The following is a 21866-nucleotide window of genomic DNA, read 5'->3' on the forward strand; positions in this document are numbered from 1 at the left end:
CCGACACCCCGTATCACCCACCCCAGCACCGCCAGGACTGAGTCCTGAGAGCAGAGCCTGGAGACTGCCCCTGAGCATCGCAGCTGTGGCCCAAGAAAACAAATTTAATTCGAATACGGTGACTGTGGAAGAATCCCTGCTATACCATGACCGCGTGACCTCGCCCCCCCCCCCGAGCCCCCCGCTGTCCCCGCCTCAGAAAATCGCGCTTCCAACAAGGCACCGGGGGTCGGACCCGGTCCAGGAAGCGCCGCGAGTTCCCCGCCAGCGTCTCCAACGCCTAGAACATTCCTGGCTCCGGCGCAGGGCCATCGCGCCCGCCCCGAGGGGCGCCTCCCCGCTGCCGACCGCGGCCCTCCCCGCGAGGGAAGATGCGGCGGCCCGGGCCGAGCCGCGCGAGGCCACCCGGCCGCGGGCGCCCCCACACGCTGCCGAGCGCCGGGACGCGCCTTCCTGAGGCGACGGCGCCGCCGGGGAGCCGCCGTGCGCGGGACCGAGCGCCCAGCGGGCCGGGCCGGGCGTCAGGCCCCGCCGCGGGCTCTTACCTCACGGGCCCCCGGGGCTCCGCGCTCAGCGACCCCGCGCCGCGCCGGGCCGGCAGCCGCAGCAGTCGGGGGGTCCCGGGGCGCCGGAAGGGGGGGTCGGGGCCGGGAGGGGCGGGGCGGAGGGAGCGCCGAGTTCCGGGGAAGCGGCGGGCCGCGACCTTCCGCGCTTTACGGTCCCCCAGCGAGGGGACGGCGGTGAGTCGTCGTCAGCGCGCTTGCGCGGCGTGACGTCACCCGGCGGCCCGCCCCTGGCACGTGGGGCTTGTTTGGGTCTCGCGAGGCTCCGCCCCCGGGCCGCGCTCCGGGGGGCCGAGTGAGCGGACTGCGGGCTGGGCTCGCGAAATGGGTTTAGGGGCTGGAGCCCAGGCCCAGTTGGTCCGCACAAGTCCTGCGGGAGATCGAAAATGGATAACTGGATATGCAGGTGCCTCTCTCCCTTCGAAGCCTGTCGCCACAACTGGACCCAAGCGGTGCCACACCCCAAAACTACTGTCCCAAGGAGCGGGAGCACACGAAGACTGCAGAAAGTTCTCTCATACTTTTGTTTTGCTTTGTTTTGTTTTGTTTTGTTTTGTTTTGTTTTGTTTTGTTTTGGAGCCACCCCCCAAAGGGTGTTCAGGGCTTCATTCCTGGCTCTGCACTCAGGAATCGCCCTTGGTGGGCTCAGGAGACCATATGGGGTGCCGGGGACCGAACTTGGGTCGGCCTCGTGCAAGGCAAGCATACTACCCTCTGTACTACTTCTCCAGCGCCGTTTTCAGTTATATCTTAATAAAGCTGAGACTATTGTTCCTTTTGTCTATAGATATTCATATTTCATTCGTTGTTTAGGTTGTTTCCGGCTTTGGCAATGATGGATGATGGATTGTGATGATTTCTGTACAAGTGTTTGTATGGGTGTGTGTGCTTTTCTTGCGTAGAAAATTACAAATGAAAATTATTTATTTATTATGCTTAAAAATTATTTAAGCATACAATTTGGGGCGGGTGTTGGGTTACACCCCAAACTGCTCCTTACCGGCTGGGTGCTGGGGTGTTGAGAGTCCAATCTGGGGTTCTGGTATACAAAACATACACATTAGCCCTCTGAACTATCTCTCTGGCTCAGTATATATTTAACTTTTTGTTTTAGTTTGGGGCATACAAGTGGTGGTGGAGGGTTGTTCCTTGCCCTATTGGGGAAGGGGGGGGGTTGCATTACGAGAATTCAATCCCTGACCTTCTACATGTGAAATTAAGTCATTGGTCCCTTTAGTCCCTATATCTAACTTCAAAGTAACTGCAAAACTCCTAGGAACTTTCATTAATAATCCCCCCTTTGTTTTGGCTTTTTTGGGGGCCATGTCTACTGTGCTCTAAGTTTACTCCTGTCTCTCTGCTCAGGAGTCACTCCTGGTGGTGCATGGGGCACTGTATATAATGCCGGAGATAGAACCAGAATCAGCCATATGCAAAACAACCCTTATACTGCTTATCCAGTAACCCTTATACTACTTATCCAGCCCCATTAATCTATTTTTCTTTTCTTTTTTTTTCCACTTTCTGGTTCACACCTGGCGATGCACAGGGATTACAGGGATTTTACTCCTGGTTCTGTGCTCAGGAATTACTCTTGGCGGTGCTCAGGGGACCATATGGGATTCTGGAAATCGAACCTGGGTTGGCCACGTGCAAGGCAAATGCCCTACCCGCTGTGCTATGGCTCCAGCCCCTAATCTGTTTTTCAATTGGTTGTTTTCTCCTCATGATATTGTTGTAAAAGTCTTTTGAAAGTTGCAAATAAAGCCTTTACCAAAACAATGAGTTTTAAATATTGTCTATGTGTGACTAGTCTTTTAGTCACATTGATGTCTTTTGAAAGTCAAAAAATTAAAAATTTTTCATTGTATAAATTGTGCTTTTGGGGAGTAGTAGGTTGGGGGTTGTTTCTTTTCAGTGCTAGGGTCACTCCTGGGGATGCTCAGGATACCATGCAGAGCTGGCGATCAAACCAAGAGTTCCACATGCAAAGCATGCGCTTCAGTCTTTTGGCTCTCTGACCCTGAATCATGCTTTTCTGGAGCTCTATCAAAAATGGTTTTTGTTTTGTTTTGTTTGGGGCCACACCTGGCTGTGTTCAGGGCTTACTTCTGGCTCTATGCTCAGGGATCATTCCTGAAAGTCTCAGGGGACCATATGTGCGCTGAGAATTGAACTCAGGTCAGCGGCATGTAAGGCAAACGCCCTACCTGCTGTACTATCTCTCTAGCCCCTCTGTCTAATTAGTCTAGGGTTTTCTCAGGGGAGGGGAGCACACGTGTTGGGGCCTGATGACTACTCTAGAGGTTCTGGGGGACGCCGGGATGCCAGGGGTTGAGACGAGGGAATCCCACATATAAAGATGATCTCAAGCCCTCTGAGCAACCTTCCCAGCCTTGCCGGTAGCAACCCTAATGGTGTATCATGCCATCGCTGTAATTTCTCACAACCCTTATATGCCCTTTTCTTTAATCAGTCTACCTGATTTCTGTTTGCTGTTATTTTTTAATTTTGTCTTTCAAATTGCTAGAGAAAAACATGGCTGTGTAATGAATGTCACTCAACTGACAGCAGTGTCCAAGCCCAACCAGCCCTTGCCACCAACACACAGTCTTTTGCGGGTTTCTGGTCTAGTCCCTCATCGTGGCAGCTCTTTTATACCTTCACTGCTCTCCCTAATCATCTGCCTCCCTCCCAGCTATCCACCTCCGCTTTATACCTAGGACCCTGTGGCCAGGGGTGGAAATGACCATCCAAGAATCTCTGCTAGAACTGCGACCCTCATATCTGCTCTGATGTTTCACCCACTCACCGTCTTCTCTGATGCTTCCTGACTTGCAGGGAGCCTGCTCCCGAAATGCAGTTTCCGCCTGCTCATCCCCAGTGTTCTCTGGGAGAATGAACCATATTCATCATCAAAGCACAGGAGCAAGAATCAGGGCTTTTCTCTGGTGCAGAGCGATAGAAATTGAGTTCAAGAGGGCTGGAGGGATAGTCCAGCCAGGAAGGTGCTTGCCTTGCACGTGGCCAGCTGGGGTTTGATCCCCAGCACCGTGTGGTCCCCCAAGCACCACCAGGAGTGACTCCTAAGTGCAGAGTCAGGAGTAACCCCTGAGTATCGCTGGGGGTGCCCCTCCCTTAAAAAAGAAAGAGACTGAGGTCCCAGGGGCACACTGGGAAGGAAGCTCTGGGCTGTGAGGACAGAGACCAGCGTACCTGTGACCCCAGCCACCCTCAGGGGCTTCAGGTAGAGCCCAGCTTTGTGAGTTTTGTTGTGGGTTAGGTTTGTCCGAGGGGCACAAAGCAGGGGTTCTCTCCCTGTTGTGACTAGAGGAACCATGTGGTGCCGGTGATGCCACATGCAAACCCGGAGCTCCGGTGGTGCCCCTGTGCCCTTGCATGACAAAGCCCGAGCTAACCTCTTTGAGCTAACTTCCCCGATGCAATCACCTCCAAAGCAATCACCAGCCTTACTACCACACTCAGTGCAGCCACAATTCAGCGAACTCGCCCTCTCACAGGAAAAGGGGGCGGTGGGAAACGGCTAGGGTCCACCTTGAGCTTATCCATCATCTGCATCATGAGGGAGAAGAAACTCCTCAGGTCCTGGGCAGGGGGTGGGAGGGAGGGGAGAATGCTAGTCAGCGGTGGGGGTTCCCCATCCAAGCCCACTCATCACTCAGGGGCAGGGGTGGGGGGAGGGGTTACCCCAGCTACACTCGGAGGAAACAGTTGGCTTGTGGGTGGGGGGGGCACATGTGGGACCATGGCGCTGTGCTGGGCTCCTTCCCACTTCCCCTCCTGTTGAGCGCAGCCCCCAGCAGGCCCCCACTCAGCCAGGCCGCCGTGTGCTCTGGCCTTACCTGAGCATCACCGGCAGGCACATAGGTAAAGGCGCAGCGCCCAAACAACTGTCCAAAGACACCCCGTTCCTTTCCCAGTGGGCCCACCACACTGGTGCCCCTCGTGTGCCTGGCACTACGCTGGCGGGCAGTTATCACCCTTGAATTTGGGGCTGGGGACTGGGAGCAGCACCCCCAGAGGATGAAGCCTGGGGTCCTCTGGTCTGCGGGGCACAGAGTGAGGGCCCAGCCTTCATCTCCCCAGACCTCGAGGTGGGATCGCAGCGCCGGTGGGTTCCCAGGACACAGTCCCTGTGGGGGCACAGTCATGGGTCACTAATCCACAGCCCTGGAATGTCTGTGGGCCAATCAGTGGGGTCTCTGCAGGCTCCCCGAGGCTTCTAATAATCCTGCAATGATTAGCAGAGGCCACGGGGTCATTGCACACTGCAGCAGTGGGCGGGCGGGCTAGGCCGCAGGCCAGAGGGGGACGGAGCCCCGGGCCTGTCTCTTTTCCTGCCATCTCCGACGGGAGGCTCTTTGGACATACCTAGGACTCTGCAGTCCAGCCTGACACCGCTGATCGGGGACATCTCCGGGAGAGTCTGGGAGGGGGCTAGACAACTGGACAGCCAAGCCGGGCATCAGGGGCATGCAGTGGCTGGGGCCCTCCGCGGGGCTGGGGAGCCGTCTGCCCGGCCTTCTGCTGGCACTCCTGGCGCTGCTGGGCATTGCCTGGGCAGAGCTACAGCAGCCTCAGGGGCAGGAGGAACCCCCCACAGTGCCTGGAGGTAAGGAGATCCCCGTGGGGGGAGCATGGCTCTGCTGGGGACCCTCAGGGGTTCCTAAAAGCCCCTTTGGAGGGATTTAGTCACCCTCACGGCTGGAGTGATCCAGCAGACAGGTAAGGCCTCGTCCTGCATGCGGCTGAGCAACCCGGGCTCCATCCCAGCTCCCCAAGCCCTGCCAGGAGTGAGCCCTGACACCGCCAGGTGTGATCCCAAACCCCAAGCACAATTAACTAAAGAGGAATCCTCGGGACCAGAGCGACAGTACAGCGCTACATATAGATAGCAGGGATTTGCACGCAGCCAACCCAGGTTCGATCCCCAGCATCCCATATGGTCCCCTGAGCACCGCCCAGAATAATTCCTGAGTGAAGCGTCAGGAGTAACCCCCGAGCATTGCTGGGTGTGACCCAAAAGCAAAACAAAATAAAAAGAGGGACACTTGAAAGACTGGCCAGCGGGGGAGAAGACTGGAGAGGAGTGGGCCCAGCAGGGTCAAGGACAGACAGAACGAGCCACATCCCAGGACTGCTGTGAGCTGGCCAGGCCCCACCTGCTCTCGGCCAAGTGCTCCTCACAGCCCTGCTTCCTCAGCCCCTCTTCTTTCTGGGGGAGGCTCTCCTCTTGCTGGGGTGAGGGTGCAGGCCTGACCGTGTCCCCCCTGCCAGCCCTGAGCAGGAAGGAGAGTTTCCTGCTTCTCACCCTGCACAACCGTCTGCGCAGTCAGGTGCACCCCCCTGCGGCCAACATGCGGAGAATGGTGAGTCCCACCCCCACCCCCTCATCCCCTCGGGACCACTTCATCCCATCTTCATCCCTCCCTCGCCTCCCCCTATCCTCCCTCCTCCCTCGCCCCTTCACCCTTCCTCGGGGACCCCAGTGTCACTTGCCGGCCTCTAGCCTCCCCTCCTGAGCCCTGTTGCCCCGGAGACCAGAAGACACTCAGGCGCGGAGGGCGCCGCCTCCAGGAGAAGGATCTTCACAAAGGGGTCCCGGCTGGGCCCGGGCCAGGGCAGGGGACCCCAGCACTGCGTGGGGAGGGGCTTGTGTGTGCACAGAAAGCGCATCCAACCCGGGCTTGTCAGCAGGACCAGGAGGCCCCTCGCCAGTTCCCCCTTGCTGGGGGCTGGGGCGGGGCCGGGTGCTGCCCCCACAGTGTGGGAAGCAATGGCGGGTGGGGGGGAGGATTCCCGTGGCTGCCTCCCATGACGAGGTCACCTTGGAGCACTTTGCAACCAGTTTCCCACGGCTGCAGCGGCTCAGAGTCAGGCTCCTTCGCCCTCCGCCCCCTCACCTATCCTACCCTGCACTGGGGTGTTCCTGCCCCCCACCCCCAGCTCTTCCTGCGCTTTCCCAGCCCTTTGGTCAGTGCCCGGGAAAGCTGTGTTTCAGGAAGGCACGGTGCTGCCCAGCTGCCTACCCGGCCTGGCAACCACAGATTCTGTCCTGTCCCGTGTCCATGTTGGTGTCCCCAGGCTGGCTGGGGGGATCCAGCACCAAGGAGAGGGAAGACGGCACCTACCTAGCAGGGGAAGCCTCGTGCACACAAGCTCGGTCGGGGTCTCAGAAATCGCAGGAAATGACCACCTTGTTGCACAGGCTGGCTGTTGCCCCTCAGGGGTCCCTGCGCCTCATGGGGAGAGGGATAGACGCTCTCTGTCCTGGGGCGCCAGGCTTTGGGCCAGACGTCCAGACACCCCAATGCTCTCTGCATCACTCCTTGGAGCCCTTGCAGCTCCGCTCTGGCCTTTCCCGACCCCAGGAAGCGGCGAAAGCAGCTCATCAGGCGGCCGGGGCCAGCAGAACTTCTGACCTGGGCTCTGTCCCTGCGGGGCGTGTGTGGGGCGGCAGGGCATCGGGAGACTGGGCGCCTGCACCCTGGCGAACATCTGTCTGTGCTGCCCCAGGACTGGAGCGAGAGCCTGGCCCAGTGGGCTCAGGCCAGGGCAGCCCTGTGCGGCGCCGCAGCCCCGAGCCCAGCGTCCGTTCCCGGGGTCGCCCTGCACGTGGGCTGGAATGTGCAGCGCCTGCCACTGGGCTCCACGTCCTTCCCCCATGTGCTGGGGCTCTGGTTCGCAGAGGGGCAGCGGTACAGCTTTGCGGAGGCCACGTGTGCCCACAATACCACGTGCACCCACTACACACAGGTGAGGCTCTGCAGGCCCCATGCCCGGAAGAGCAATAGCTGCTCCCCAAACTAGAGGGTACTTTTCCTCTCTTTGGTTTCCTATTGCTTTTGTCAATTTAAAATATTAAATCCAGTTGATCCTTGAACTCCAGGGATTTGAAATTCATGGGGGTCTACCAAATGCAGATTTTCCTATAAATAGGATGAAAACGTATAGTCTTTTGCACGACCAATGCAGGGCAGGGCCCCAAACATCTTTCTCACCCCTACGAGCAGGGGCTGGCTGCTTGGGGGCCGTGACCGGTGATGCCTGCCCAGGCTCAGTGCTGTCAAGTCCTAGTTTATGGGGATCTAAATTACACTCATGGCACCAGCGCGATAATACAACGGGGAGGGCACTTACTGATTCAGGTTCAATCCGTGGCACCATGTATGGCCCCTTGGGACCTGCCAGATGTAACCCCCAAACAACCACTACCAAGAAAGATGGCTGTGCTTTTTTTTTGGAGCCACATCTACAGTGTTCAGGGGCTATTCCTAGTTTGGTGCTTGGGAACCCGGTGGCAGGATTGAGCCCAGGGCTCCCGCATGGAGAGCTGCCCTCCGGCCCTTGGGGCCACCCCCCACACTGCAGAGTTAGCTTCCCGAGCCCCTCTGTTTGCTCTGTTTGCAGCCAAACACAGGTCCAGTAGTGGTGTTCACTGTCCTACTACCTAGACTCAGAAATCAGAACTACCTGTGTATCTAGTGTTTTTCTGGTGGGTGCAGGGATCAGGCTTCACACATCTAGGGTATGTCCTAAGCTTCGGCTTGGCTACAAATGTCAGCAATACTTGTTTTCTGTTTCTGTAACCAACTAAAGCCCTATCTTGCGCCCAACCCAGAGAAAACCTTCCTGGCGTTCAGATCGGGTACTCACTTGGGGTACCCTCTCTTCTCTCTCTGCCACTCCTGGGTATTTCTGGGGTTGTTTTTTTTTTTTTCTTTTTGGGTCACACCCAGGGGTTACTCCTGGCTCATGCACTCAGGAATTACTCCTGCCGGTGCTTAGGGGACCATATAGGATGCTGAGAATCGAACCCAGGTGGGCCACGTGCAAGGCAAACGCCTTACCTGCTGTGCTATCGCTCCAGCCCCATCCTGGGTATTTCTTGATTCCTTCCTCCTCCTCACCCTGCGACCCTGAGGGCACTGCAAACATTGTCTGTCTGGTTTTTTTTTTTTTTTTTGGCTCACACCCAGCGATAACCGGGGTTACTCCTGGCTCTGCACTCAGGAATTATTCCTGGAGGTGTTCAGGGGACTATACGGGATGCTGGGAATCGAACCCAGGCTGGCCGCATGCAAGGCAAACGCCCTCCCCACTGGACTATTGCTCCAGTTTCCTCTGGTTTGAGGCTCAGGTTGTGTCTCCTTCCTAGACAAGCCCCAGCTGTGCTACTGACCCACAGCTGGGGAGCACTGCATGCGTGCATGCATGTGTGCATGCATGTGTGTGTGTGTATGTATGTGTGCATATGTGTGCCTTATGAATGTCTGAGCCACTGTTTCCTGCAGCTTGTGTGGGCCACCTCAAGCCAGCTGGGCTGTGGGCGGCACCCCTGCTCCGGCGCCCAGGCCCACATGGAAGCTTTTGTCTGCGCTTACGCTCCCGGGTAAGCCCCATGGCGGGGGCAGCTGCCTAGCTATCCCTGGCTGAATTAGCAACAGGTGGGAGGGCAGGGATGGCGGGGGGGGGGGGGGCCGTCAGAGATTCCCACCCTAAAGGCCTCTGCTCCTTGGCCTCACTCTTGGTGGGACAGGGAGGAAGGGAGAAGGGGGAAGCTGCTGAAGTGAGCAGCACCCAAGACTGACCTTACAGAATGTGGCTTCTCAGTGCCACTTCCTGGAAGCCCTCCACGCTTTCAGGGCATCTTCCCCATATTCGTTTGGAGGTGATCTCTTCTTACCTAGGAAGTCTCCCTGGGTCACCCAGCTCCCTGGATGGGCCAGAAGGAGTGAGAAGGGGACAGTGGGCCAATCCCCAGGCCAGGATTGACTAGCTGGCCACTGCTTGCTCTCACAGAGGAAACTGGGAGGCGAACGGGAGGCCGGTCGCCCCCTATAAGAAAGGCGCCTGGTGCTCGCTCTGCTCGGCCAGTGTCTCAGGCTGCTTCAAGGCCTGGGATCACACAGGCGGACTCTGTGGTGAGTGCCCACTGCCCGCCTGTCTCCGAGGCCCATTCCTAGCGCCCTGGGCCTCAGCCCCTGGAGACACCCCTCTCAGACTCCCTTCTCGTTTGACCAGAGGTCCCCAGGAATCCGTGTCGCATGCACTGTCGGAACCATGGTCATCTCAACGTCAGCTCCTGCCGCTGCCACTGCCCCCCTGGCTACACGGGCAGATACTGCCAAGGTGGGCACCTGTGGGCTCCTGTGCCCCATTCCCGGGGCCTCTGGGCCCAGAGCAAAGGCAGGCAGCCCCCCTTGGGGTGAGCTGGGGGCTCAGCTGGACCCCAAACAGGTGCTAACGTGGTGTTTGAGGGAGTTTCTAGGGAGACATGGTTGGCAGTGGGGTGCCCTGTGCCCTGGCAGAGCTGCACTGGAAGAAAGACATTTAGCAAGTGTGCCCGGAGCACGGCTTGCCAGGCCCCTCTATGCAGGGGTCCCAGTGTCGCTCCCTGGACTCTGGGAAGAAGATAGGAGTGACTTCCTGTCCCATCCCCCCACTGCTGCCAGCTCTTTCATCGTGAGCAGGTCACCCCCAAACCCAACTCCCTTCTCTCTTACAATAGCCATAAAAGCAACAGTGAAGGTGGATGAGGTTGCTTACCCTGATGAGTTCCATCCCTGAGAGGCGGGTTGACCCTGAGGTTGGCCAGGCCTGAATATCCATGACATATGAGGGCCTGGGTGGCAGCTGAGTGCTGTCCCCTATTGTCCCAGCCATGCAGTGCAGTGCCCCCTATGCTTCCAACAATGCGGCGGTTGCTCAGGGCTGCTCCCCTACAGTCCCATCCATGCAGTGCAGCGGCAGCTCGCTAACCCTCTCCTCCCGCAGTGCGGTGCGGTGTGTCCTGTGTGCATGGCCGGTTGAAGGAAGAGGAGTGCTCCTGCGTCTGTGACATTGGCTTCGGCGGGGCCCAGTGTGCCAGTGAGTCCTGTTCCCAACAAGACCCCCAACCTTCCAGGCCCCTTCAGGCCTCCTCAGTGGGGTGCTAGGTCCTGCTCCCTAGGAGCCCAAGTGAGCATCTGTCCCCAGCTCCAGGTCCAAACCCCACCATGCTACCACACGTTCCAGCACACCACCGGCCCACCCCACGGGCCGGGCAGGGCGGGTCATGCCTGGGGCTTCCACACTGACTCAGGCTTCTCTCTCCCCAGCCAAGGTGCAGTTTCCCTTCCACACCTGTGACCTGAGGATCGACCAAGACTGCTTCCTGGTGTCCTCAGAGGCTGACACCTATTATGGGGCCAAAGTGAAATGCCAGGTGACCACCAAGGCTGCGCCTTCCCAGGGCCTTTCCCCAGGGCCTGAGTGAAGTCTCAGTGGAGAGACACAGAGAAGTTTCCTTTAACCTCTTGACTTTTGTTTATTGGGGGCCGCACCCAGCAGTGCTCAGGGCTTATTCCTGGCTCCACACTCAGGGATCACTCCTGGTGGGGCTCAGGGAGACCATGTATGGTGCCAGGGATCAAACTGTGGTTAGCCACATGCAAGGCCTTACCCTGGACTCTCTCTTCAGCCCAACATTTTTTTTTTTGTTGTTTTTGGGTCACACCCGGCGATGCACAGGGGTTACTCCTGGCTCTGCACTCAGGAGTCACCCCTGGCAGTGCTCAGGGGACCATATGGGATGCTGGGAATTGAACCCGGGTCGGCCGCGTGCAAGGCAAATGCCCTACCTGCTGTGCTATTGCTCCAGCCCCTTAGCCCAACATTTTTAAAGAGAACCAAAAATTCAGATTTTTGGTGGCATCGCTATATTCATTCGCACTGATGCCCAATTAGGCGTCTTTGAGAGTCTTTGCAACTCAGTGCAGGGAGTTAAATCCTTCCAAGTGTCCATCTGGGTCCCGTGCACAGGGAAGAGAAGCAGGAGTACCCCGAGTCCAAAAGTAGGGGGTGAGAGGGGCAGTCTGCCCTGCGCAGCCATAGCCAGGGTCACAGCGAGATGGGCCAGAAAGGCTGGCTGGACTGGCCTTGGGGCCTGGCCAGGTGACACTGAGTGGGGGTTCCAGGGAAGAGGCGGGGTGCTAGCCCAGATTGAGAGCCAGAAAGTACAGGACATCCTCGCCTTCTACCTGGGCCGTCTGGAGACCACCAACGAGGTCACCCATGGTGATGTGGAGACCAGGAACTTCTGGATCGGTGAGGACCTGGTGGGGGGGTGGAGGGGAGTGTGGGAGTGAGGTCTGGGAACGGAAGGGGACAGAGATCAGGCAGGGCCCCTTTTCCTGGGAGAAGGAGCCTCACAGCAGGCGGGCCATCTTGGGGCAGGACAGTCCGGGGCGGGGGGGGGGGGCGGCTTGGAATGTGGCGTGGAGTAAGGTCAACCTTGCTGCCGGGGCCAGGGCTCACCTACAAGGCTGCCAAGGACGCCTTCCGCTGGGGCACTGGGGAGCACCAGTCCTTCTCCAGTTTCGCCTTTGGGCAGCCTGACAACCAGGGGTGAGTCTGGGGACCCCTCTTCCCTGAACCCTCTTGCTGAACATTGTTTTTCCTGGGGGAGGGCATGCCCAGAAGTGCTCAGGGCTTGCTCCTGGCTCTGCACTCATGGTCACTCTGGGAAGGGCTCATGGGGCCATATGGGTAGCCAGGGACGGAACCCAGGTGGGCTGCAGGTGTGGCAGGCACTGTCCCTGCTGTCCTACCCTCTGCCCCCTCTCTGAGCCTTCTGATGATCCTGAAGACTCACACAGCCCCCAGCTGACTGCCTGGCCCAGCTTTCTGAGGGTCTGGGCTTCCCAGGGCCCCAGTCAGATGTGGGCACGTCAGGCGTGACCCTGGGACACACCCTCGACCCATCCCACCCTTCACACTTGGTCCCACTGAAACTCCTGCCTTTATGAACACCTGGATTATACCCTGCCTGCACCTAGTCACACACGCGCGCGCGCACACACACACACACACACACACACACACACACACACACAAAAGCTGGTCATGCTAGGTGTTTGACCACATGACACAGCTCAGGTTTCAAAGCCCAGGGCCTGGACATGGGAGGCAGCCAGGCCATCAGTTAGTTCTTTTCCGCCCAACCTCTCAGCCCACAGCACCCAGCTGGTGCAGGAAGTTGTCCTGCTTAGCAACCAGGGAAATTACACACACACACACACACACACACACACACACACACACACACACACACACGCATGCACACACATGCACACACACACGCATACACACATACAGAGCAACCAGGGAAATTACACACACACACACAGAGCAACCAGGGAAATTACGCACACACACACACACACACACACACACACACACACACACACACACACACACACACACACACACACACACACACCCCTGCTGAGCAGTCCAGAAAGAACAGAGCAGGATTGGGATGGAGTGTGGGGTTGGTCTATCCCCCACCCCATGGGATGGATGCAGGCCAAGGGAGGATGTCAGCCTCTGCCACCCCCCTAAGTTCATCCTTCCATCCCGCGCCCCCCACCTCTCTGTCGGCAGGTTTGGCAACTGTGTGGAGCTGCAGGCCTCGTCTGCCTTCGACTGGAATGACCAGCGCTGCAGAACCCGGAACCGTTACATCTGCCAGTTCAGTGAGTGCCCGCAGCGCCCGCCTCTGCTCTCCGCTCCCCAGACTCCCCACTGCAGGCAGCTCCATTGATCAGGTCACTGTCCGGGCCACTGAGGGGGTCCTGTCGGGGACCTGGCCATCCCATAGCAGGTCCCCTCTGAGGCACCATAGGGCTCTAGATGGAGAAGCTTCTCCAACAACCCATCTGCCTGTGAGATCCCAGTGGAAGAGGTTACAGGCAAGGAGCCCACCTCCAGCAGTTTTGGAAGCTTCCAGAAGGTTCTGGAGAGCCACATGTGCTTCTGGACACAGGCATAGAGTCGCCATCAGGAGTTCCCAGGCAGAAACCGAGCCTCCCTCCCCTCTGCTTCCTTCCAGCTGAAGCGCACACTTCCCGGTGGGACCCAGGGCCCTGAGGCTGGCCAGGCCTCGCCCCGCCAGTGCCAGCACCCAGAGATGCCCACCTGTCTGCAGGAGGGTCATGCAGGGCCACGAGCAGTGTCTACAAGGGCTCCAACTGCATAGGAAGAGGGGTGGGAAGTAATGGGGTGAGAGGGGCGCCTGGTACCAGGGAAGGGCCTGGTGGCCCCTCAGCCTGCATTAGCTCAGATGGGCTCAATTTGGCGCTCACCCCTAATCCCCTAGTCAAATGGAGTTCCTTATAGCCCAGGATGCACCCCACAAGGGAATAAACCCAGTGGACTCCGATTTTAAATGTGTGTGCGTGTGTGTGCAGGTGTGTGGTGGCAGGGGTCAAACGCGGGGCCCTGGATCCCCACGTTCCCGGCCATTAGAGTGCCCATTTGAAAGGGAATTCAGATGACTCAGAAGAGAGCAGGGTGTCTGACAAGGCGTGGTTGTTGCCTGTGTTGGGAGCAGGGGTATGGAGGGAGAGACAGAGACAGAAAGAGACAGAGACCGTCTCCCCTGTTGGAATGCTTTCACACGTGCCAGGCTGGTGTTGGGACCAAGATCTGCAAAGGGGCCAGAGAGACAGTACAGTGGGTCATGCCCCCCCAAAAAAAATAATAATAGTAAATGAGAGAATGTACTACAGTGTCCGGAATAGAGTGTGGTGGGAGCGAACACTGAGCTAGCTCTCTGTCTTGCTTTGTATTTGTTTTTCCTTTAACAATATTGTTCTATCAAGGGGCTGGAGTGATAGCACAGCTGGTAGGGCATTTGCCTTGCACGCGGCTGACCCGGGTTCGAATCCCAGCATCCCATATGGTCCCTTGAGCACCGCCAGGGATAATTCCTGAGTGAATGAGCCAGGAATGACTCCTGTGCATTGCCAGGTGTGACCCAAAAAGCAAAAAAAAAATTATTCTATCAAACCTCATTTGTTTTCTTTTGGTTGGGGCCCATGGCCAGCAATGCTCAGGGGCTACTCGTTAGTGTTTAGGGGCACTCCTCCTGGAGGTGCTGGAAATCAAATCTTAAGCCTCCTGTATGCAAAACATGTGTTTGGCCTGTTGGACCATCATTTCTCTAGCCCAAACCCTCATTTGTTAACATAAAAGTTCTCAGGAGCAGGATGATGGCTTAAAGCACCCACCCCCTAGGACCCAGGGTCTCCCAAGCCTTGCAGGACCCCCCAAATGAAACAAAGTCCACATCCAAGGCTCTGACTTCAGTCTCCAGAACAGCATGGTCCCCTACACACTGATAGGTATGGCGTTGGTGGCCCCTAATAATGGTCGGGTGTGACCTGGATGGATGCTGAGCATTCCGAGTATGATCACCCCTAGCCCTGCTACCTGGTGAAAAAAGGGGATGACTCACATGAAAAAAATTTTTTTGACTCACACATGTTTTGGTTTTGTTTTGGGGCCACACCTGACTCTATGCCCAGGGATCATGCGTGGTGGTGCTGGGGCCCATATGGGATACACAAAATGGAACCCAGGTCAGCCATGTGCAAGGCTAAGTGCTGGACTATTGCTCGGGCCCAACTCACACCGTTCTTCTTGGTGGCCCTCTTCACTCAGACCAGGCTAGGAAGCTCGCAGATAAGTGCTCAGGGGTCACTCCTGGAAGTGCTCAGGAGACAATGTAGTGCCAGGAATGGAATCTGGGCCCCCTACATGCAAAGCACATGCTGCAGGACATTGTCTCCGGGGTGAAGATGCACAGTTACTGACTGCCTGGCCAGAGATGCAGAGCAGAGATTTGGTAGGAAAAGGGGTGTGTCCTCGGCCCCTGTGAGACGGTGGGCTGAGCTGGGGGCCAGGGCATGGAGCCAAGTCAGACACAGCCAGGCCAGGGCCAGCTCAGGAGACAGACTGACAGCAGGAGGGCCCAGGAGAGTGACCCCAGTCCTGGGTCGGTGTTTCCACAGCGGACAGGCCGCACAGGCCGGCCAGTTCCTGCCCATTGCAGGCAGCAAATGCCCCGGGGCCGGGAGAGGGTGAGTGCTGCGGGCTGGTTTGAGGTTACAGCAGTCCCCACCCCACCCTGATGTCCTTAACTGGCCAAGGTCCCCAGAGGACAGAGAGGCAGCAGGGAGTTCCCCTCCCTTCTCAGAGGGGAACTGGTACCCTCTCCCCAGAGAGAGGAATCAGGAAGGACAAACCAGGCAGCCAGGGGACCCCCTCCGGTCCCCTCCCACCCCTCAGCACTCAGACCGGGCCAGGGAACCTACCCAGGGGACACAGTATCCCCGTGCACAGGGGCGCTCCGGCCCCTCTCCCGGGCGTTTTCACCAGCGCCTGGACCCTTGCAGGAAGGAGCGCGGGGACGGCGGCGCGAGCACGCTGCTGCAGCTCCCTGGACTCCTGGCTCACCTCCCGGCCAGTGCGGGACACCCCCGCGGCGGGTAGAGCCCGGGCAGCAGGAGCGGCGCATGCGCCCTGAACCCCAAACGCCCCGCAGCGCTCCGCACCTCCACGGCGCAGCCCCCAGCCGTGAACTAAGCGGGCGGCGAGAGCCTGTTTTTGTTTCATTTTTTCACACAGATGTCTCTGGTCACTCGAGTCATTTAAGGGGAAAAAAAAAAAAGAAAAACACAAGTCATGCATTGGCCGGGAATCGAACCCGGGCCTCCCGCGTGGCAGGCGAGAATTCTACCACTGAACCACCAATGCCGCGACGAGGTAGCTTGCGTTTTTGCAGCTCAGGTGGTCCGCGGCCGGTCTCCGCGGCGGTGCAAGCCCGCGAGCCGACACCAGGGGGTCCCAGCCAGCCCGGGAGGGCCTGGCGTAGCCAGAATCCCCCGCGACTTGCCCCGGCCGCGGGTTCCCGCTCCCGCGCCCCCAGGATCCGCCTCCCACCCCCGGATCTGCGCTCTGCGAGTCCCGGGCTGCCCTCCCAGGCCACTCCCTGGGGTGGTGGGAGATCTCCCCGACAGAGCTCGGGACCCCGCGGGAGGGAGGACCCCCGAAAGCCCGCTCTTTCCCGCCCCAGGGACCCGCCGAGGCGCGTCCTCTTCTCAGCAGGAGCCGTGACTGAGTCCTGCGGGCCGCCCGCTCACCCTCACCCGCCGACCCCCAGGCTGGGGGCCCTGAGCGGCGGCTGTGTCCCCCCACATAGCCCTTCCTGCCCGGGAGGGACCCCTCTCCGTCTGGGTCGTCCCCGCCCGCCCTTCCCGTCCCTGGAATTCGGTGGCAGGAGACATGCCTGAACAGAGGCCGTGAGAGCCGGGCCAGCCTCTCTCCCGGGCCCAGGGGAAGGGGGGTTGGCTCTTACCGCGCCCTTCAGCCCTGCATCCTGCCGACCCCACACACCCCGTAAAGGCTTTGGCATCCCCTGGTAGCTTTGGCGACAGACTTAACTCTTCTCTTTCATTCTTGCTAGGGAAGCCTGAGTCCCTGGCCTTCCCAAATGAAAGGAAGACCCCCCTCCCCCACAGGGTCTTTCCCCCAAGTTCTGCTGGGGTTTGGACAGGATTTCTGTCACTGGAATTCTGTCCCCAGACAGTGACCCCTGTCCCTTTGAATTTGCTCAACGCAGAAACGGACCAGCACTCTGAGCCCAAGGTGGCTGAGCCCCTTCACTCTCCCCTGGGCAGACTGACTGCCAGCCCGACCCCTCGCTGCTGTCCCTACAGGGCGTCTGAGCACCATGGGCGCCCACTCACCAGCTCTGCCCTGTAGAGACCCTTAGCGTTCATGTGGATTGGAGGCTCAGAGCAGCTTTGATCCCAGGCTGGTTAGATAGCAGAAGCATGACCCCGCTGGCTGGTGGGACCCCAGTTCTATGCCCTATCCCCTCCCTCGTGGGGGAGTTGAGCCAGAACCTGGCACACTGCCGGCTCTACTCTGGAGCACCGGCACCAGCAGAAGGCCGGGAGTCCAGGCCTGGCTCCTTCCAGCTCCCCTGCCTGCAGGTGTCCTGCCGCAAGCTTTCCCTCTCTGCAGGGCCTCCCTCTCCCCACATCCCCCCACCCCCGCCACACACCCCTGGCAGTTCCTGGGGCTCGGGGATCCTGGTGGCCTTGAAGTCTTTAGTACTCAACCCTCCACCATTGACCAGTGACTCCTGGAAGCAGTGAACAGAAGCCCTGGGAGTGAGGGTTCCGGAGGCCAGAGGCCGGAACAGAGGCACCGAGGTGGCAGTGTGTGACTGGGGACCTCCACACCCCCATCCTCTTGTGTTTGAGGGGAAGATACAACTTCCACCATGGAGGGGCTGGAGCGATAGTACAGTGGGTAGGGCGTTAGCCTTGCACGCGGCCGACCCGGGTTTGATTCCCAGCATCCCATATGGTCTCCCGAGCACTGCCAGGAGTGATTCCTGAGTGCAGGGCCAAGAGTCAGCCCTGAGCGTTGCCGGGTGTGACCCAAAAAGCAAAAAAAACAAAACAAAACAACTTCCACCATGGAGCTCAGATGTCCATATGGGCTCAGTTAAATGAGTTCTGACTGAAACCTATTTTCCTCCTGGACAGGGACAGTTTACTTTTATTGCAGGGTCTTACACATGTGGGCATTCTACCCGAGCCACCGCAGCGGCCCATGAAGGTAGGGTTGAAGTGCTGCCAAGAGAGTATCAGAGACCACTGGAGCACACCCTGCAAGCTCAGACAGTTGCTCTTTGCCACCCTTTGGGCTGCCTGCAGGAGCCCCCCTGGGAAGCTGTGGTCCACGGACCTGGACAGCCCCGACAGGAGACAGGACTAAATGGTCGAACCTTCCCTGCAACCACACCCTCCCGCCCCGTCCCCCGTCATGCTGTCAGGGCTGCTGAGGGCGTCTGCACAGCCTAATCCCTTTGCCCACCTAACTGACTGTCCCCTAGCACCACTACTGAGCTCTGGAAGGAGGACTGGGCTATTCTTTGACCTGTTTCCTGCTCCAGCCTTAGAATTTTGAGAAAAACACAAAGAACGGGAGGTGGGTGGTGAGACCTGCTGTTTCCTGCAGGCGGAGCTGCACTGCCCACTGGCCCCTTTGCTCACCATGGTGTGTGTGGGGGGGCATATGCAGGCTCTAAAGCAGGGTTGTGCCCCAAACCACGTGCTAGGCAAGTGCCTTAACCTTCGTACTATCTGTGGCCCATTGGTGGTTCTGTCTCCAAAGCAGTTTCAGAGGACAAGTGAGGCAGACTCACCCAAACCACCTAGATGCCTCTTTGGTGGCGAAAGCCTCAGAGGTCATTTATCAGGAGTTGGCAAATGCCTGATCCCAGTTCGGCATCCTCAGGCACTGGCAGTGCCTCTTATAAGGGGGAGCTAGGCGGGTCCCGTGTGGACCAGCCAGTCTAACTGCCAAGTACTGCCTCAAGCCCCGCCAGTCCAATTTTCTCTTGCTGGTGGTACACGGAACTGTTTCTGCAGCCCCAGTGAGATGTGAAGTCCTTGGTCTATGCCCCCAAGTCCCCCTTCTCTTGTTCCTGGCTCCCCACCACTCTACAAGCTATCCTTCTGGATGGGGATATCGCAGCCAGAGCTAAAGTGGCTTAGCACCTGCTTTACACGCAGGAGACCTGGAATCCACCTCTGGCACCAATGTTCCAAGTCTTATTAAATACCACCAGTGTTTGTGTGTTTGTGGCCTCTATAATAAATGAAAAGCAGGGGTACGGAGGATCATTGTAGATCTAGTTTGCATCTTGTCTGCTGAGTGTGGGACACTACGTGCTTCATACCTAGTTCTGGGCACAGATGTATTGTCAGGAAGGGAAAAAAATAGATTCTTTGCCCTACTCCTCTGGTCTCAGGGCCCAGGGCCAGCCCTTCCTAGCCACACACACCAAGTCCGCCCACCCCTCGCTGTGGGGTCCAGGAACTTTACCTCTGGGAGCCTCTGGCCAGGCCAGCTGCGCCCAAGTGTCCAGGCTGTTTCTGCTTCCCTATCTCAAGCTCTTCCAGCAGGGTACCTAACAATCCAGCCCTCCTAGCCTGAACACAGGCGCCGGGTAATGAAGCCAGTCTGCACCCCTACTTTCACCCCTATTTGAGCGGCAGAGAAGACGCAGGCTGAACATGGCGGAGGAAGGGTAGGACCCGGCTTCCCCGAGAAACAAACCCTTCCCCACTGCTCAATCCCAAACTGCCTTCCTGCCCCAACACTCAAGCAGAGGGCTAGAGGTGCCTGACAGGCCCCCCCAGGGTCACACCCCTCCCTGTGCTGCTGCAGTGGCCCTCTGAAGACACACTCTTCTGGGAACACTTGTCTCCATTAACCATGCCCAGCCCTTCACACCTGGGCTGGAAAACATACTGCCCCGCCAGGCAGGGGCCTGTTCCCTGAAATCCTGCACCAAGAAACACAAAAAAGGCTTTTTACGATTTTTTTTTTTTTTTAAAAAAAGGGTTTTGTTTTCAGTTCAGAAACCAACGAGAAGGCACAGCCCCCTGGTCCTTCTTCCTTCGGCCCAAAGAAGCTTCGCGACACATCATGGGCTCAGTCTGGGCTGCGGGACAAGGGTGCAGCTCCCGGGGTGCCGTGCTCCAGGCCAGTCCATCCGCAGACCCCCGCGACCGGGCGGCCTTCGCTGGTTTCTCCAAGGTCCGAAAGGATCCTAACGGAGCAGTTCAGCAGCGACCAATCCTGTAGCTCGTCCAGTGCAACAGCGGCGCGCAGCGACCGGGAACCGATCCTCTCTCCGGGGTGCAGCTTGGGTCGGCGGGTCCTCAGGGCGGCGCGGCGGCGCCCCTCCGGCGGGCGGCGCGCACCAGGCACTGCTGCAGCACGGGGTAGAGGCGCTGGCAGCCCTCGAGGCCCAGGCGCACGGCCTCGGCCCAGCTCTCGGTCGGGCCGCCCTCGCCGCTGCCCAGCAGGCCGGCCACCTGGTTGAGCACCGGCATGAGCGCCACGGTGAGGCCGGCGGCGGCGCACTCCTCCTCGAGCCGCGTGGGGTCCAGCAGCCAGGCGGCGGCGGGGTCGGCGGCGCGGCTCAGGCCGCAGCCCACCACCAGGTCGTACATCTCGATGCCCGCGTCGGCCAGGGCGAGCGCGGCGGCCGTGAGCGCGGCGGCCAGCGCCGAGCCGCCGTCCTCGAGCAGCAGCGCCGACACCTCGAGCTGCGCGCGCGGGTAGCGGCCCAGGCGCACGGCGGGCTCCAGCGCCTCCTGCAGCGCCAGCGCCAGCTCGCGCTCCTCCCCGCCGCCCTGCGGGGCGCGGCGCCGGCGGCCGGCGAAGGGCGCGCGGCGGAAGTCGCAGAGCAGGCGGCCGCGCAGCGCGGCGGGGGCCTCGCCGCCCGCGCCCGCCGGGCCGCCGCCGCGCTCGCCGCCCTCGGCCTGGCGCGGGCCCGACACGGCGCACAGCACCTTGGTGCCTCCCGCCTCCAGGTAGGCCGAGCCCTTGGCCTGGCTCAGCAGCCCGGCGCGCGCGTACACGGGCCGCAGTCGCGTCGGGTCGCGCGGCGCGGGCGTCTCGGCCTCCTCGGCGGCGTACAGCTGCGGCGGCTGCGACTCCTCGGGCCCGCGGATGCGGCGGTGGTCCCCAGGCATGGCGGCCCCGGCGTGCGTGCCGCTTCCGCCCGGCCGCCGGCCCGGCTCGCCCGCGCTTCCGCCCGGTTAACGCCGCGCGCGCGCGCGCGGGGGCTGTCGGGAATCGGCGTGCGGCGCGCCCCGCCCCCTGTGCCGGGTGGGCCGAGGCCCGGGGCTCCGGGTTCTGGGCGTGGCTGGAAGCCTCTTGGGGGCGGGGGCGTATGTCCTTCACTTGTGAACCCTGAATTACTTAAGATTTGCTCTTTGGGGCGTACGGGGCTCGTGACCGGCCATCCTCAGGCTTTGCGCCTGGCTCTGCCTTCAAGGATCACTCCTGGCCGTGCTACATACACCCTGCGATGCTGGGGAGACCCTATGCAGTACGGGGGGGATTGAGCGAGGTGGGCCGCGTGCAAGGCCCTTAATCCCCTTACTCTCTCTCCCCGATCCCGAAACTTGCACCTTTTGTGTGACTATTTTATATGTGTCTTTCACTGTCTTGCCCAAGAGGGGCAAACCTTTCATTCCTGTGCCCTCAGTGCCCAGAGTGGCATAAATGAATGAATGAATGAATAAATGAATGAACCACTTCTCCCTCACACCGGGCTGTGACGTTCAGCGTCATCAGTGCATGAATGAACAGCGTCTCACCCACACTGGGCTGTGAACTGTTTCCCTGGCACATCTGTTGAGGCCTGGCCCTCTGCCTGCTCTGGCAGAGCAACCCTGCATCCAGGAGCAGCCTGCCATACTCGGAAGACGTGAAATGCGCTAGCAGCAGTCAAGGGCACCGCAAACCTCCCTGCAGTCAGTCCCCAACTTCAGCTGTCTTCACTTGTGGGTACAAAGTGGGCGAGGCAGTCGGCAGGAGAGCTCTCCACACTCACTGTCCTCCGGCTCGGGGAAGGAGAAA

At 59.3% G+C, this 21866-nt stretch overlaps 3 protein-coding genes and 1 non-coding gene across 4 annotated transcripts in view; 1 reads left to right on the forward strand and 3 right to left on the reverse strand.

Annotated features, from left to right (window-relative positions):
- PDPR (pyruvate dehydrogenase phosphatase regulatory subunit) overlaps window positions 1–712 on the reverse strand; it is a 37399-nt gene extending 36687 nt beyond the window's left edge. Inside the window, exon 1 of the mRNA XM_055145179.1 lies at window positions 546–712. The gene's annotated coding sequence lies outside the window, so the exon portion shown is untranslated. The remainder of the gene's footprint in view (window positions 1–545) is intronic.
- Window positions 713–5036: 4324 nt separating this feature from the next.
- On the forward strand, window positions 5037–13633 carry LOC101537877 (C-type lectin domain family 18 member A). The gene is made up of 12 exons (XM_004600876.2): window positions 5037–5196; window positions 5862–5953; window positions 7101–7340; window positions 8879–8976; window positions 9387–9508; window positions 9609–9716; window positions 10362–10454; window positions 10685–10791; window positions 11543–11672; window positions 11876–11972; window positions 13011–13102; window positions 13459–13633. Exons 1-12 carry the CDS (start codon window positions 5058–5060, stop codon window positions 13494–13496), a joined length of 1356 nt encoding a protein of 451 aa, XP_004600933.2. The 5' UTR covers window positions 5037–5057; the 3' UTR covers window positions 13497–13633.
- Window positions 13634–16095: 2462 nt separating this feature from the next.
- TRNAG-GCC (transfer RNA glycine (anticodon GCC)) lies at window positions 16096–16166 on the reverse strand. The gene has a single exon. It is a non-coding gene; the product is annotated as a tRNA-Gly (tRNA).
- Window positions 16167–19804: 3638 nt separating this feature from the next.
- Window positions 19805–21042, reverse strand: EXOSC6 (exosome component 6). Its single transcript, XM_055145809.1, has one exon. It carries the CDS (start codon window positions 20972–20974, stop codon window positions 20156–20158), a length of 819 nt encoding a protein of 272 aa, XP_055001784.1. The 5' UTR covers window positions 20975–21042; the 3' UTR covers window positions 19805–20155.
- Window positions 21043–21866: the final 824 nt, after the last annotated feature.

Source organism: Sorex araneus, chromosome 8 (assembly GCF_027595985.1).
Source record: "Sorex araneus isolate mSorAra2 chromosome 8, mSorAra2.pri, whole genome shotgun sequence".
In the NCBI taxonomy this organism is placed as follows: domain Eukaryota; kingdom Metazoa; phylum Chordata; class Mammalia; order Eulipotyphla; family Soricidae; genus Sorex; species Sorex araneus.